Genomic DNA, 18,132 nt, shown 5'->3' on the forward strand with positions numbered 1-18,132 from the left:
TTCAATTTAGCTATGGTTGGAAAGTAAGCTTGGAATATTGTGACTAATCCTTCTTCTTTGGTGGCAAGGTTAATTAAGGCTCGTTATTTTCTTGATACTAATTTTATTACGACTCGTCTGGGTTCCAATCCGAGCTATTTTTGGCGAAGCATTTGGGAAGCATAATCTGTTATTAAGGCTGGTATGTGTTGGAAAGTTGGCAATGGACAACAAATTCCTGCCTTGGATCCCAAATTTGCCTTACTCCTGGGTGCAAACATCGTAGCCTGTTAACTCACAGGTAAACTTTGTTCATGATTTGATAATTAATGGATTTTGGAATTTGCCATTGTTACGTTAAGTTTTTAGTATTGAAGAGCAACAGGTCATACTGTCTATACCCCTCCCTCGATATGCTGGTAGTGACAGATTGATTTAGAAGTTGGAGCTAAAGGGCCAATATTCAGTTAAATTAGTTTATAAATTCCTAACTAATGTTGGTGATGGAGTTGTAGGAGGTCATATTAGTGCTATGTGGCGGAAATTATGGAACGTCAAGGCTCCTCCTAAGTGTCCCGACTTGGTGTGGAGGACAGCTAACAATGCTATACCAGTTTTGTAGCTGCTTCAACAGAGTCATGTTCCTATGCATAATTCATGTCCTTTATATAATTCTGTTACTGAATATGTGCTTCATGTGCTAGTTACATGCCCTTTTGCCAAGAGAGTATGGCTTGCTTCTTCGATTGGATAGCTTTTCTCTCAGTTGGCATCATTTCTAGCATGGTTGTGGTTGGTTTTACAGTTGGTAAGGAAGGAAAACCAAGCTATGGTGGTAATGATCTGCTGAGCTCTTTGGCAGACACAAAATCATGTTGTCTGGTCTTCGAAGTGATCGAGCCTTGCTGCTGTGGTGTATCGGGTCAGGACAATTCTCGACGATTGGTGTAATGCGCGATATGTTGATGACAGTTTTTCTACTGTTGCGCCAGCTCCTCTGCCGTTACATTTCCAGGTTCCACCACCTCAAGGATTCTATAAAGCTAATGTAGATGCAGCAGTCTTCCCCGACGGTTTCATTGGAGTTGGTGGAGTGCTTCACTCATATTATGGTTCTTTTGTTGGAGCTTGTCAATTTTGAATCCTTGGTTACTTCTCTCCTAAAACAGCTGAGCTAATTGCCATTAGAGAAGTTTTGAGTTGGATTAAAAGGTTGGGCTATAATCAAATAGTGTTGGAATCAGATGCTCTTATGGTACCGAAGGCTTTGCTTTCTTCTTCAAATTCTGATTTTTCTAGTTTTGGATCCTTTGTTGATGATTGTAAATCTCTAATAGCAAAGATGAATTCAGTGTCTGTGAGTTTTGTTCTTAGGTCTGCCAATAGTGTGGCACATCTTATAACTATAGTTGCCTCTATTATTTCAGACAGTGTGGAGTGGTTGGGCAATCCTCCATAATTGATTATTTATTATTTTGATGTTTGATTTCCAAATTTGAATGAAATTACACTTTTATTTAAAAAAAAAGTTTATATTTCTGATTCATTAAAAGTTTAGTGTTAGAAACAACAATGGTTGGTTTTTCATAAAGATTCAAATCATATGAGATGGCAAATCCCATTACATAATGAAAGCATTATTTTCACAAATAGCTTTAACTAAATATATCAGACTCATTTGTAAGATTATCCAATAAGAAAAATTTTAAATGAATTCTTATACAATATTACAAGATTTATATTTTTTAAAATTAAAATTATAAAGTTAAAAAATAATTGAATTTTGCTTTCCAAACAAAAGAATTTTTATGAAAAAAAAATCAATTAAATTAAATTATTAAAAAAATTTTAATTCCAAACAAAGAATATGAATTTTCAAACAATATTAAGCTCATTTATAAGATTATAAGTTATTGAATTAAATTTGAGTTGAAATTAAATGAATAAAAAATATTTCTTATTATATATTTGATGCTATTTTTTAATTGAAGGTGTTGATTTATAAAAATATTGAAAAAATTTTACTCACACCATGTAATTGAATCATATGACAAAATCACATGGATGAATTATTTGTCTGGCCGAAACAATTTTCTTAAGAGATTAAATTATAGTCATGGTACTAGACAACTCATACTATTTCAGAGAGTTGTATACTATTGCTCTACTTTAGTAAGAAACACTGAAATTTACATCCTTTCTCCACCTTTTATTGTGTTTCTAATTTTTCATTTAAATCTAAACAAGAGAGTAATTTCTTTTTCTATTAAAAGAATCACACAAATGCTTCATTGCTCATCATGTCTTTGAACAACTTTGACATGGACTGAAAGAAAGAAAGAAAAAAGAATCAAATGTAATCACTAAAGTAGAGATCTTCCTTTGTTTGAGGAGTACTAGCTAACGACTTGAAAAAGAAAAAGAAGTCATGAATTAGTGCCCATTTCAAAATTATCTGCCCTTTGTTGTTTTGTTCTTGAAAAAGCCGAAGGCTCACATCACTTCTAGCTGCATGGTGGAATTGTTGGGATAGATAAGATGTGATATAAAGTTCTTAATGGAAGTCTTCATAACTCTCACTACTATTGTCACAATCTTATTGATCATCTCATTAAGACTTAATTCTTAAATAACCATTTTCCTTATCTCACATCCTCTTAGCATTACTGTTAGAGCTGGTGATAAAAACCATTTTTAGATATATTAGTTAGATAAAGTCAAAATTAATTAATTATCCAAGTTGATGTAGGAGAGGGCATGCTTAAGATCGTTTAAGATGAGATTTAATCTCACTGTGCAGAAATAGACTATTTGTTATACTTCACAAAAGAGTTGCACTTCTTGAATATAATGCTTACAAAGCCTTCAAGGCCATAGCTATGGATCTCAAAGTTGTGGGTAGAAATTATGGCCTAACATCAATTGGACCACAACCCTCTGTTGAATACACAAACCCATTAGAGAGATACCTAGCCTTTTTAAATACGAACTCAATTCTAAACCACTTCAGCAAGGTCTATTCCCAGATAACCACTGACCAGGGCTCTATTCACAACTCTATTCCCCAAATACTTACCAATAAAAAAATCCCATCCCCGAAATATCATGTAGGAACGTATTGGTTTGAACAACAATCTAATGGAGTTGAAGACAAAGAAAGATCTTAGGGTAAGTATATGTGCCTACTAGCCCACAAATCAATCATTTTCTTTTCACATCAACGGGCGAGAGTAAAGAGATATGAACAATTGAGAGACTGGTGGTGAATTATCCCAATGGTAGTTTGTCATTAAGATGAAAATTTAAGGTACAAAAGGAGAGTAAAGGAGGGAGCATAAATAACCATGTACTATATACATCCATGGGAAATTTTGTCAGACTAAGATGAAAGAAACCACAAGATAAAATCAGTATGTCTGCGTAGCTAGTGCCGCAGGCAAGGCCAGTCTACTTCACAAAGATCACGAGCAGACTTGCCATCATTGTCTTCCAAATTGGTGTCCGCGTTTTGCTTAACAAGAAATTCTGCAATGGCTTCTCTCTCACAGACAGCAGCATAATGTAAAGGTGTTTGGCCTTCATTATCCTTCCAATGGGGAAAACAAAGAATTTAAAAAAAACAAAAGAATAAAACTAGCAACATTAGAAAGTTTGGCGAGTCCAAAACTAACAAATATCATCTCAATTTGTTAGTTTTAATTCTATATCACAAATGAGAGAAACCTGCAAAAAAGAATATAACATCTGATCTTTTACCTTTGAGTTTACATCAGAATTCCTTTCAACAAGAGCTCCCACCACATTAAGATGGCCACGATCTACAGCCCAATGCAATGGGGTCCGACCCTCGCTATCTGTGATGATGGCTAATGAACTATTCAGAAGGTGATAACAGCCCACAGGATTAATAAAGGCTTAACAGAACACATGCTAGAAAAATCATCAAATTCATGCTTTTAAGGAACAAGAGCGCATACAACAGCAAGCAGTGAGAGAACATATGCATCTGCACCGTGCATATAACCCTCTACAAATGCATAAACAACACAAAACCTACTGCTTGCGAAGCAGATGGTTCATAGAAGTTAAATAATTTGTTACAGATATCAACAATAAGTTTCCATACAAAAAGGGCAAGAAACTATAATATAGAGATGAATGTGCATTTAGATGCTCTCACACAGGCTATACTTGCGCAGTTTGCAAACATGCTCAAACCAACTTTAGTATCAGAAGCTGTAGTCTATAATAACTATCTAGCATCATGGATCTCCAAAATCAGTTCATTAGCATGATAACTACAAAAACCTAAGATCAAAAGATTGTTACTTGACATTATATATAAAAAAAATTAGTAGAAAATACATAAAAAAAAATTAATGTAGTAATTCGTCAGTTTTATTACATTAAAAACAAAATCACAATCATCTTTCCAAGCTTCGTAATTATGCCCATGATTGCAGGCAACCTATTGATTATAAGCAATTTAACAGAAAGTTCATCTTGATCTTGGCCCATTGGACTTGTGAGTGAGCACCCTCAATAACACTTATGAGATCATGAAAGGCCATACCTAAGTATTCAGAAGACCACTCCAGCATGAAAAGTCAATAGATTTGAAATTCAACAACATTGTTAATATAATACATGAATGGAAAAAAATCTACACGACAAACCTTTCAAGTTTGTAGAAACACCATTTTCTATACATCTGAGCAAATTCTTCAAATCTCCTTCCCTGGCAAAGGCATGAATGGCATCCATTTTCCTAATACGAGAAAACATCAGACAAAGAAACCTTCAGATGGTCATAAGAATGTGTTGCTTCTGAGTCATAACAATAAAGTTAAAACACACATGAATTTAGACCTTCTATGTTTAACGTTCTGAAAGACGTATGTAGAAGTAGTAGAAATACTGCACAGATGTTTTAACTTGTTTTTTTTCAAATGATGCATGCATATATAATCTTCCCCATGTTCCATTCCTGCCCTTCACCTAGGTCCTAGATACAAACATGACGCTATAATGACCTCCAGTTGATACAAGAAATTGCTTTGCTAGTAGACACAGAGGATTATCCACCACAATTACCTGGCCATTCTCTCTTCTAAGTTGGGTTAAGAAGTACTACAGCTAACAGCAACTGCATGGCAAATGCATGCCAAGTGGCCCAAGTGGGAATCTAGTTTTGATCATTATGACTTAACCAGTAAAGAAAAGGTCTGGTATCATGATTAAGCATAGAAGGTCCTGAATAATGACCAAAGAGAGTTTAATTATCTCCGAGCATATAGATGCCTCAGTGAATCCTGATTGACATGCTACACAGATTAGCCAACAAGAATTGCACACCAGCTTGTGCATGCACAGGACATGAGAAAAGACAACTCATAAGAACAAAGCCAAATCAACAATTATATTTACGTACTTTCAAATGTATGTTTCCATGCATGTATAGAATCACATGAAGGTCTATGAGACCCCTCGAAGCTCAAAATGCACTATATAAGAGAATTATACAAAATGCAATGACATACAAATGAGGAAGGAGCTTCCATGCATAAAGAAGTTAAATAACCTTACAATTCATTTCCAGATTCCTCTTCAAAAACATGAGTGCTGAAAACTGGACCCATAGGTCCTTTGGAATCGTTACTTTGTGCATCACCATCTCCACCTTTCCTTTTCTAACCATCCATATGTTTAGAAAATTAGAAAAAAAATAACACAATCCATCCGAAAGTAACAAAATGTACAAAAGAAAAGGAAAGACAGTGAAACACGAAGATTAAACCTCACCATGGCTGAACCGGAAGCCCAAGTAGGATATAATTCTGTAACAATATCAATGTACTTTTGCATTGCATCCTCTGGAGGCATAGCACCGAGTTTCTGCCATGCTTGCCTGGCATAAATCATCCCAAAAAATAATGATTATAAGAATCCAGCCAATTCTATAGAGAGGATATTATACGCCCATGGAAAAAAAAGTCCAGGAAATTGAGTACCCACCTTGACAAAAACAGGTTGTGCACAGTTTTAACTTAAATAGAAGTATATAAAATTGTAAACTACATATTGTTACATTTCATAACAAGGGAGGGAAAAAGAAATTCCTCTCCCCCCCCCCCCCCCCCTGTTAACAAAAGCATACCCGTATCCTGATTCATCGCTAATTCTCGTAAGGACCCTCAGTTATGGAAAAAAAAAGATTTCTGGATGATACAATCATAGAAGCCGAAAAAAAAAAAGGAACAAAATTTCCAACACTACTCAAAACGAGATTCTTGGAAACACTAATGAAAACTGCACATTTTCTTTAGGGAAAAAAAATCAGACGTTTACTTCAGTGAAATTAGGAATTCGCACCTAAAATAACATTCTAATTAAGAAACTACTCAATGATTAATTTAATAGAACAATATACCAATTTCACTTTCACACTTCATTCATAATCACAGTAATCCACTAAAAAGACGTCCTGGCAAAAGCCAAGCCAACGTCGTTCGAGAAAGCAAGTAAAATACCACTTGGCACGAGCGCTCATTTTAATGGCGGAAGGAGGGGGAGTACTGCAAGGTCCTTCCGTGGCAATCTTGTACAAGCCGTAAAGCTGCAACTGCACATCCGTTGACACCTTCTGAGAAAGCCGATCCGCCGCAGCCGCCGCTACAAATGCCGTCGCAGCACTAAACATCTCGTCCAGTTCGGTGCTCTCGACTCCCTCCCAATCATCATCATCATCATCATCATCATCAATATCGGGATCACCAATATCACTACCGGTTATGCTCTCGTTCCTCACGCTGCCTTGCTCAGCCATCATTGAATCGCTGTCGTGGACGGCGGTAAATTCGGCGGCAGTGAAATCTTGGCCACAGAAACCAAAGTCAGTGACTGATTTGGGCCTAGGTGGAAGGGATTGATTGGATTCGGCGCTCCTTGAGATGGTAAGATTGTCATCTTTGAAAGAAACTACTATTGAAATTAGCTTGGCCAGAAGGTAAGAGAAGAGTAAACCTATGAAAATCGATTGGATGAGCTGCTGCCAATCTCCCATGGCTATGAGAACAGAAAAGAAGAAACCCTAGAACAAAATGATTTTTTGAGAAGATAGCCCTAAAACTTGTAAAGGGGGTAGCTCTAGCTGTATTTTTGTTTTCATAGACGAAGAGCAGGCATAGGGCACTGCCACTCGCAAATATTAATGAGAAATTCACTTATTAATTTTTTTTTACTTTAAAAAATGTATTAAAATATTTGATTGTGTTTGAAAAATGTATTTTCGTTTTCATAGACGAAAAGCAGGCCTAGGGCACCCGCACATGCTTATCAATTTTTCGAAAAATCAAACTGTTTAGCCTTGGAAGCCCAGTCGGAAATTGATTGGACCTCAGAGAAAAGGTTTGATTGTGCTTGATACTTCGTGAAATATATAAAGATTTTTAAATTTTAATAACGGCATCTAATTTTTAGATCTTTTAATTTACCATAATTATAAAAATATAATTTATATTTAATTAATAATTTATAAAATAAATTTGAAAAACTATATATATATGCAACATAAAATTGAAAATCGAGTATTTTTTTTTGTGTTAGAAATTATATTATATTCTATTAAAATTTACTGGGATACAATTTTTTTTATCTTGCAATTTTATTTGTATTAATTGGAGTTGAAAAAAACTTGTAATACAGTAAGTTGGGTTCCAGACCCTTCCTCTTAGATTAGTCTCCTCTTATATTAGTCTCGCCTATGTTCCGTTTTGGAATCCTTTTGTTCGATTTTCTTTCCTCCCTTCTTTTTCTCTTTTCTTCTCATCTGCACCTATTCTGTCTCTTTTTTATCCTTCTTATTACCTTATCTAACCTTCACTTAGCTTTTATGTCGACTTCTGTTGAACATTTAAATGAATTGATGGCTCTTACAAAGAATCTTAATTGCAATAAACCTTTTTTTATCTCTTGAAGAAGATAATAATATGAGCAATATCTTATAGAAGAAGTGTTTAGTCGGAAAACTTATCACTGCAAGACCGTTCAGTGCCACCATAATCAAAACAGTTCTAACCAAATCGTGGTCTTTGAAGAATGATTCCTCAGTTGTCTCCAAATGTAACAACATTTTTCTTTTCTCATTTAAGGATGAAGGAGATGTCCAGTATGTCTTGCAATTTCGACCATAGTCGATCCAGAACATCTTGTTGGTTATCAACGAATGGCCCCATCAGGTAGCATTTGATGAAATTAAGTTCCATGACTCTCCTTTTTAGGTACATGTTTCAGGCCTCTCTCCTAACAAGATCACAACTCAAAATGGCCGTTCTATTGGAAATTTTTTGGGTCAATTTATAGATTTGGATACTGACTTCATGGACAAACCCGATATGACTATTCAAATGCGTATTAGAGTTCTAGTATCTATTCAGAAGCCTTTTATAACTGGATTTCATTCAAAAGCTCAGATGGGTCTGTTCAATGGATTTCTATAAAATATAAGTGATTGCTGGATATCTATTTTAATTATGGGAAGGTGGGGCATTTTAGCATTAACTGTTCCAATCCCAAAAAGCAGTCGTTACTTATCTCAGCTGGGAAGTGCATAGCCTTCGATCCTTGGATGAAAGCATCTTCGCCTAAGAAAAGAACACCAATTCCCATCTCAATCCTAAAATGAAGGAATCCCAACAAAGAGTATATTGCTTCTAGAGATTCTATAAGTAAGGAAGATAAAGGTTATATAGAGGCTTCATCTAGCCATTCAAATGGCATATCTGATCATATTTCTCAGCTCCCACCATAAAGGTTGATCCACCGATGCTTACTGGACCACCACCTTGAGCAAATTAGTCAAATCTCCCTTTCTCAGCATTTATTGCCAAGCACTGAAAGTAGTGAAGGGAAGGACAAAAGCCAAAGGGAACTCGGTGTTATTATAAATTCTGTTGTACATCCACAAGTCTTGAGCCATGTGCCATCTTTAACTATGACAAAAGAATGCAATGATGTCCCCTCCAGATCAGAAATCCCACAATTGTTCAGAGATTATTTCTCTTCAGTCCACAACTGTAACAGCCCGGAAACCGATACCCCTCTGTAACGGCTCCAAACTGCTTGGCGCTAGGATCCAGATCGGCTTAAGGCCGCCTAGACTCGTAGCAAGCCTGCTACTGACCTCTGGGTACCCTTGCAATACCCCTCCAAAACGAATCCGACATCCGAGATTCCACCGAACGGTAGGAATTCCGATGCCTGAACGAGCCGGGTATTACAATAACAAGGAGATCAGTTCTTATATGCTTTTTGAGAAGTTTCCGTTTTTTATTGAACATGTACAGTTGGGTATAATTAATGCTCTGGATACCCTAAGACAAATAGAGATGAAGAGACAACGACAAAAGGGAAATGAGTCTTATATAGTGGATCCAAGTTTAATGAAATGTGGGCCTAGGTGTGCAACACGCCAAAATCAACATATGGGCTTAAATTTCACACAAGATAAATCCACAACAGGCCCATCAGACCTTATTACCACGTATGAATGGGGCTTTAATAAATCCAGGTAAGAAACTTGATCTTGGTTCTATCTCTTCTTCTCTAGACCCAAAAGCCTTAGACCCAACTCCCTTTTATCCTTCCTTAAAAACTCAAACCTCATCTCCATCCTTAAGCCCAGAAAACAAAAAACAACTCCCCAATTCTCATTCCAGCTATCCTTTGAATCTTCACCGCCCTCTTGGAATAACCGAAAATTGAAATTGAAAGCTCATCTCCCAGCTCTCCAAATTGAAAGGGAGACTTTTGGTCCAGAGGAAATGCTCTCCATGGAAGAATTAATAGAGATAGCAAGCATCATGACTAACAAATATGAAGAATTCAATGAAGCAAAAAGTACAGTACTAATGCTGGAAACTAGGCCTCAACAAGTGCAACATACTTCATGCCGTACTTGGAAGCGTCTGGCTCGATCCTTAGCTCCTTCGCAGCATCATGTCATCATTCAGGAATTAGTTGATGTTGAAAAACCTAGAGATTATTGTAACTCAAAACACGCAGCGAAAAAATAAAAATCTCTGGTTTCCTTCACATGATCCGAGTGCTTCGTTTATTTCGAAAGGAAAGATAAAAGACTAACCTGTTAGACTCGATGAGAAGTTATTATTGCAGACTGATGGTGCTGCTTTTTCAACGAACACCCTCTATGGTATCCACACGGGCGTCTTTTATCCTTCTAGAGTGCTAGCTCTCTTAAGATGGATAAACTAAGTGCTCCCCAATCTGCAACTTAAAACGATTTCTTCAAGAAACGTTACTCCCACAATTCACATAAGGAGTTTTTATACGTTTTAAGTCTTTTTATTTTCCCACACTTCTTTTCGTAAAAGAGTTGTGTTCATACCAACTATCACAATCTTACAGATACTCAAATATCTTACATGATAGTTTGTTTTGATAAAAAAAATCGAAGAATCTTTTATCTGTAACAGTTACAGATAAACTGTAGATCTTTTTAAATATTATTATCTTATAATAATAATTAATATTAATAATAATAACATATTTATTATTATTAATTATACTAATGAGCTTTTGGTCCATTAATATGACATAGCACATCAACAACGTTCTTTTGTGTGTGACCTAATAGGCTCTCTTAAGACATCTGATGAGCGAGAATGGATGAATAAGATCCCTTATGCTTCTGCAATCGGATCCATCATGTATGCCATGTTATGTACTAGACCAGACGTCTCATATGCCTTGAGCACAACAAGCAGATATCAGGCAGATCCCGGTGAAAGTCACTGAACAGCTGTTAAGAATATCCTAAAGTACCTTAAAAGGACTAAGGATGCATTCCTAGTTTATGGAGGTTTGGAAGACAAGCTAGTTGTAAATGGTTACACAGATGCTAGTTTCAAACCGACATAGATGACTTCAGATCGCAGTCAGGATTCATATTCACTTTAAATGGTGGAGCTGTTAGCTGGAAAAGTTCCAAGCAGAGCACTGTAGCAGATTCTACAACAGAAGCTGAGTATATAGCAGCATCAGATGCAGCTAAGGAGGCAGTCTGGTTGAAGAAATTCATCTCAGAGTTGGGAGTGGTTCCCAGCATTGCAAATCCTATGGACCTTTATTGTGATAACAACGGTGCCATAGCACAGACAAAGGAGCCCAGATCTCATCAGAGATCTAAACACATACTCAGGCGATATCACCTTATTCGATAGATCATTGATAGAGGAGAAATCAAAATATGCAAAGTAGACACAAATGACAATATTGCAGATCCACTAACCAAGCCTCTTTCTGATAGAGCATAAATTAGTCCATTTTATATTAATATTACTGATGAATATTTACATGATTCTTGCTTAATTTAGTGCTTTTAATATTATTTTGCAGAAAATGGTGTAAAAGGACATTTTGGAGAAAATCCCCCTAAAACTGCCTTATTTGGAGCAAAAGAGAGTAAGTCTGCCAAGTTGGATTCAAGTCAAGCTAAATAAGAGGAAAATACTTTGAAGCTTAAATATTCAAGCACTTGGGCCCACGCACTTGGACAGCCCAAATTCACTTCACGTGGACCAAGCTCCAGCTAAATCTTGAACAGCCCATTCCCGCAAGCTCCCGCCAAACACTTCGCATGGACCGCACATTCATCCAGCATGGGCCCGCGCTTCATCAATTCACGCGAATGGACCAAGCACAAGCTCGCACTGTCACTTACACATGGCCCACCAAAGCGTCTCAGCAACTCACGCACACGATGGACCATTCCCGCACATTCAAGCACACGGGCCCCGCCAAAGCAACGCCCACTTCACCCACTCCAGCACGTGGATCAAGCCCGCACCTTTGCTTGCACATGGGCCCCGCTTATGGACAGCTGCGCTTGCGCATGGGCCAACGCACTTCCTCAACTCACACATGGACGACCCCACTCTGCGCAAACATCCACTCGTTCACATGACAACCTAGCAATTCCAAATTAGGGCGTCTCTCCAGCTCTATTTAAAGAGCCTTAAGCGGCCAGAAGTGGAGACACACAGAATAAAATTTCAACGATCTCGGCAATTTCCGCAGCCCGGCGCAGAGGCAGAATTGCAATTCCTCTCCCTCTTCGGTTCTCTCTTTTCCTTTTTATTTTTCTGCTTTTAATTCAGCCAATGAGTGGCTGATTTCTTTAATCTAGTTGAATATTGGTTGAAACTTTAGTTGATTAATGGGTTGTGAGACTTGATATTGTTTAATTTTTGGGAGTTCAATATTCATGCAATTTCATACTTAATTTTCATATTACTTTCTTATTGAAATCTACGTTGATTTTTAATTGCAAAATAATTATTTATTAGTTTGAATGATTTAAGTCCGTAATTGCTTAGATTATTCTTACATAAGAACACTTCGGATAAAAACCAAGGAAGTTGCATGATTTAGCGTTATCTCCATATGTTTGGGTAGTTAGGATTGGATCTCTCTATTTCTTAATGCAATTGATAGTTGTTTGTTGCCTGAGACCCAAGGATGTTCCTTGGCAACTCATTGATTAGTAACTAATTAGAGGACGTTTCCTAATTAATTTAATAATAAGGAGAGATAATGGTGGTGAGAAGCGTCTTCCATCTCCATAACTAATCTATTGAATCAACCCAAAAGAACAAAGTGTCTGTGATCAATCCCAACAACTAAAGTGGATCCAATACTTCAACTAGAGCTTCCTCATTATTGATTACTTTTCATTTAATTATTTGCTTTCCATTATTATTCTCATTATTAATTTACTACAATCAATCTCAAACCCCCCCTGTTATTTTGTTGACAGTTTTGATCCAAATTTTCAGTTTATCTCATTTGATCCCACTTTCAGTCTTTTATGTCATTTTTAATTTATTATTGTTTCACTTTATTTTCTTGGTCATAAAAGAGAAATAGGTGAGTTCTCAATTCTCTATGGATTCGATCCTTTCACCACTATCTGCAAATATAAAATTGTTGGTAACCAGAAAGGTTATTTTTGACCGGCTTCGACAATCGCGAGTCATTGATAGAGGAGATATCAAAATATGCAAAGTAGACACAAATGACAACATTGCAAATCCACTGACCAAGCCTCTTTCACAGGTCAAGCATGATCAGCACACTAGGTCTATGGGTATTAGATACTTGTATAATAAGGCCTAGTGCAAGTGGAAGATTGTTAGTGTATTTGCCCTAGGCCATTATCTTGGACCTTTTTGTATGTCGTTTGGTTATTAATAAAAGAGGTTTTTATCATTATTATTTGTTTGCATGTTACATAATAATGATTATCATCTCTGGTTACTTATTATTATGTTGATAATAATAAAATATAACTAGTATGATTATCGATTGATAATCATGAGATGATTATGTATATGTTGGTATAATTCAATAATCATAGATACTTGTTAGAGAACAAAATATTGGATGGACTCGCATTGAGATCACTACATGGGTCATTATCATAAGTGAATCTCAAAGTAGTTATGTCTTAATCCTTTGACTTGAGATTGTCATAGTTTCCAACATAAGGACTGTTATGCTTTGATATAACCAAACGTTGTCTTTAATCGGACAATCATAAAGGTTATGATTGAGCATGATAGAAATTATGTAGAGGATAATGAACAATCAAGATAGGATTTGTCCCTCTCTTTGAGAGAGATATCTTCTGGGCCCCTCGATAAGTGAGACTGAGAAATACATGGTCATGCTCCAATGAATTGATAGTGTAATCAATATCATTTGATTTTTATTAGTCTACTTAGAGATCGAGAAATCATAAGTTTGAACATTATAAGTTTGACATTGACCATGACTTATGTTCAAACTAGATATCGTATGACAAAGGGATTAATACATGTTCTATTTATTAAGTTTTATTGGACTATTGATCCTCATATTAATTGGGTAGTCATAATGTCTTGCTAGAGGCCACTTATGACTTATGGACCTTGTGGGATTGGGCTTATTGCCAATTAATGTGAGCCTATTGGGTCACACACAAAAGAATGTTGTTGATGTGTTATGACATATTAATGGGCTAAAAGCCCAAAGCCCATTAATATAATTAATAATAATAAACTGTTATTATTATTAATCATTAATATAATTAATAATAATAAAGTGTTATTATTATTAATATTAATTAATAATAATAAAGTGTTATTATTATTAATCATTTATTATTATGAGATAATAATATTTAAAAAATTTGCAGTCTATTTGTAACTGTTACAGATAAAGGACTCTATCACATAAGATATTTGAGTATCTGCGAGATTGTGATAGTGGGTTATTGTAATACCCGGCTAGACTCCGGTATCGGAATTCCTACCGTCCGGTGGAATTTGGGTGTCGGAAACCTCTAGAAGGGTAAAAGCATGTTTTTATAAAATGTTTTCATGTATTTTAATGTTTTAAGTATGATTTTAAATAAGTTTTTGCATGAAAATTCTTTAAGGAAAAACCCAGGTTCGGCCGCCGAAACCCACTTTCGGCCGCCGAACATCACTTTCGGACTTTGGGAGGCACGTTAGGCCCCCGAAAGTCTAAGTGAGGGAAGTGCAGGTTCGGCCGCCGAACCTCATGTTCGGCCGCCGAACATTGCATGGATGCGGAGGCACATTCGGCCCCCGAACGTGGCCTGGCCAGCCACTATAAAAGGGTCCCCTTGGTCCGCACGGGCGAGCTTTTTCTCTCCCATTGTCGGTCAAGGTGAGTCTCCACCGTTCCTCCCTCGATCTTGAGTGTTTCCTCTAGATCTTTCATGGTTTTAACAAGTTTATAACTTTGTTTTGAAGATTTGTGAGCTTTGAGCAAGTTTTGAGTGCTTGGAGGTTCAAAGAGCTTAATCTCTCCATCTCCAAGCTAGGATCGCTTTCCTCTCGTTTCTTCAAGAGGTAAGGGTCGATCTTGAACCCTTTTTATGTTTTAAACAAGTTTTAAGTAAGATCTATGGGTAGAAATGCATGTTAGGACATATGTTGAGTTTATGGGGTTTTGATGATGTTTGAGCAATGTAGCTTGATTGTGTGTGAATGAAGTGTTGTAGATGGGGTATATGCATGTTTGAGACCCCTAGAAACTTGTATGTGCGTTTTGGTTGAGAAATATGCATGATCTATGGTTTTGGGAGGCAGGAGGTTCATTTGAACCAAGTTTCTGCCATTTGGCAGAAACCAGGTTCGGCAGCCGAAGGGAGTTTCGGCCGCCGAACCCCTCTTGTGAAGGCAGCTTTCGGCTGCCGAAGGTGCCCCCGAAAAGAGACTTTCGTCTCTGTCTGGCACTTTCGGCCGCCGAAGGTGCCGCCGAACCTAGCTGAGTTTCGTCTCTGTCCAGGACTTTCGGCCGCCGAAGGTGCCGCCGAAGGTGCCCTGTTCAGCCGTTTCATGCATATTTTCTGTGATGTTTTCATGATGTTTTAGGGGGTTTTTGGGGGATGTATTAGAGTTGTGTTTATATATGTTTGGTCCCTCATTGGAGTCCACCTCTGTAGGTTCGGACCCGAGGAACCGAGGACCCCAGCAGTGAGTGAGCTGCTTCAGTGTCTGGTCAGAGCTAACCAGAGGTGAGTGGAAACAAGCTTAATGTTTTAAATCAAGCAATTAAATGTTTTGAGCATGTTTCATGCATCATGATGACATGTAATAGGCTGATTGCATTAGTTCACGAATATGTCGCATTGCATTTTATTTTGTGGTTGTGGGTGAATGCTGTATGATCCAATTAGTCCACGAGACTTTATATATGTTATGACAGGAAGACCAGGACCCCATGCTACGGCCTGGCACGAGGCTTTATATATGATATGACAGGAAGACCAGGACCCCATGCTACGGCCTGGCACGAGGCTTTATATATGATATGACAGGAAGACCAGGACCCCATGCTACGGCCTGGCACGAGACTTTATGTATGTTATGACAGGAAGACCAGGACCCCATGCTACGGCCTGGCACGAGACTATGTTGGGACTAATTGGTGACAGGTTCACCCTTGATGTGGATTGTCTGTGATATGATGCATTTCATGAAAGCATGAACTTTAATATAATGTTTTTAGTTTCTGCTCACTAGGCTTTTAGCTCACCCCTCTCCCCTAACCCCAGGTTTGCAGGTACGGGAGTGATAGAGAAGAAAAGAAGAGAAAAGTCATATGCATGTAATAGCTAGAGTATGTGGACATGACAAATGATAAGAATGTAATGTAATTATGTTATTGAGGATAGAGTTGTGCTTGACCATGGTATATGTTAATCCCTTGGTATGTACATGATCTTGTGTTTTGATATTGATGTAAACCAACTCACCATATGATGTATAGCCCTTGAGGCTTTGATGAAATCCCACAGAGGGATTAATGTTTATGTATATGATGAATATAGTGCATGCACAGGTTGAGTTTGGTGAATGAAGAAAAAGAAAAGTTTTTAATTCTTATGTGTGTTTGATGATCATGTATGGGATTAAACAGGTGAACAGGATGTATGTAGGCTTGCTACGGGTTCCGGCGGCCTTAAGCCGACCTGAATCCTAGCGCCGGTAGCGGTCCGGATTTCCGGGGCGTTACAGTTATGAACACAACTCCTTTTAGGAAAAGGAGTTGTGGGAAAAACAAAAGACTGAAACATATAAATACCCCTTCTACGAATTGTGGAAGGGACATGTTTTTGAGAAAACTCAGTCTAAAAAGCTGCAGATTGTGGAGCACATAATCTATCCATCTTTGAGAGAGCTAGCACTCTAGAAGAATAGAAGACGTTCGTGTGGATACTATAGAGGGTGTTCATTTGAAAAAGCAGCAACATTGGTCCAACATTGTATCTTCTTGACGAGATTAACAGGTTAGTCTCATATCGTTCTTGTGAATTAAACGAAGCACTCGAATTCTGGGAAAAGGAAATCAGAGAAATTTTATTTTTCCGCTGCGCAATTTGGGTTGCAATAATCTCGGGATTTCTCAACAATATCTAGTTTGAACATAAGTCATAGTCAATGTCAAACTTATAATGTTCAAACTTATGATTTCTCGATCTCTAAGTAGACTGATAAAATCAAATGATATTGATCACACTATCAATTCATTTGAGCACATCCATGTATTTCTCAGTCTCACTTATCGAGAGGCCTAGAAGATATATCTCTCAAAGAGAGGGACAAATTATATCTTAATTGTTTAATATCCTCTACATAATTTCTATTATGCTCAATCATAATCTTTATGATTGTCCAATTAAAAACAATGTTTGGTTATGTCAAAATATAATGATTCTTATGTTGGAAACTATGACAATCTCAAGTCAAATGATAAAGACATAACTACTTTGAGATTCACTTATAACAATAACCCATGTAGTGATCTCAATGCGGGTCCATCCAATACTTTATTTTTTAACAAGTATCTATGATTATTAAATTATATCAACATATACATAATCATCTCATGATTATCAATCAATAACCATACTAGTTATATTTTATTATTATCAACATAATAATAAGTAATCAGGGATGTTCATCATTATTATGTAACATACAAACAAATTATAATGATAATAAAACCTATTTTATTAATAACCAAAATGATATACAAAAAGGTTCAAGATAATGGCCTAGGACAAATACAATAACAGTGATCCAAAAACAGATATAATGAAGGACTTAGGTGTTTCAAATAACCTTCGTAAAAGACAGTTCCAAGCTCTTCCAGATGACAACTCTCAAGGAAAAAAATTCTGTCAGTACTCAAGTGGCAATTCTAAGGTGGCGGTGGCCAACCGAGAATGGCCCAAAAGTGGACCATGAAGCTTCTTAGCTGGAATTGTTAGGGATTAGGGAATCCCTTGACAATTCGGCACCTGAGAGGGATGTGTGCATCCCATTCCCCTGATCTTCTTTTTGTTATGGAGACTAAGAACTCTGATCATTTTGTAAGAAAGAAACTTCAACTGTGTGGTTTTGTGAATATGCTTTTTATTAGTCCAATAGGATGTTCAAGAGGGCTAGTAGTGGCTTGGAGAGATCATCTCAATGTTACTATTGAAAAGTACACCTCCTTCCTTGTGCATGTAACAATTTCTGATCAGCTTATTAATAAAACTTGGTCTACTCTTTTCTA

At 37.0% G+C, this 18,132-nt stretch overlaps 1 protein-coding gene across 2 annotated transcripts; it reads right to left on the reverse strand.

The window, feature by feature from the left end:
- Positions 1 to 3,242: 3,242 nt before the first annotated feature.
- LOC110625963 (acyl-CoA-binding domain-containing protein 1) lies at positions 3,243 to 7,189 on the reverse strand. Of its 2 annotated transcripts, none has more exons than XM_021771678.2 (6): positions 6,510 to 7,186; positions 5,782 to 5,887; positions 5,566 to 5,669; positions 4,656 to 4,747; positions 3,736 to 3,833; positions 3,243 to 3,565 (listed from the first exon to the last, which is right to left on the reverse strand). In XM_021771678.2, the coding sequence occupies exons 1-6, from the start codon at positions 7,040 to 7,042 to the stop codon at positions 3,404 to 3,406; spliced, it is 1,095 nt and encodes a 364-aa protein (XP_021627370.1). In that variant the 5' UTR covers positions 7,043 to 7,186; the 3' UTR covers positions 3,243 to 3,403. The 2 variants fall into 2 exon arrangements, 1 of the variants encoding a protein (XP_021627370.1); XR_006350119.1 differs by having other exon boundaries at positions 3,491 to 3,565; positions 3,736 to 3,853; positions 6,510 to 7,189.
- Positions 7,190 to 18,132: the final 10,943 nt, after the last annotated feature.

This window comes from Manihot esculenta, chromosome 1 (genome assembly GCF_001659605.2).
Source record: "Manihot esculenta cultivar AM560-2 chromosome 1, M.esculenta_v8, whole genome shotgun sequence".
Lineage (NCBI taxonomy): Eukaryota > Viridiplantae > Streptophyta > Magnoliopsida > Malpighiales > Euphorbiaceae > Manihot > Manihot esculenta.

Excerpts from the sequence above, each read along its gene's own strand:
- LOC110625963 (XM_021771678.2), bottom strand. The coding sequence starts at position 7,042 with ATGGGAGATTGGCAGCAGCTCATCCAATCGATTTTCATAGGTTTACTC. Across the intron at positions 5,670-5,781 it reads GGGCTTCCGGTTCAGCCATG|AAAAGGAAAGGTGGAGATGG; the intron begins GTGAGGTTTAAT and ends ATGGATGGTTAG. Across the intron at positions 4,748-5,565 it reads GAGGAATCTGGAAATGAATT|GAAAATGGATGCCATTCATG; the intron begins GTAAGGTTATTT and ends TTCTCGTATTAG.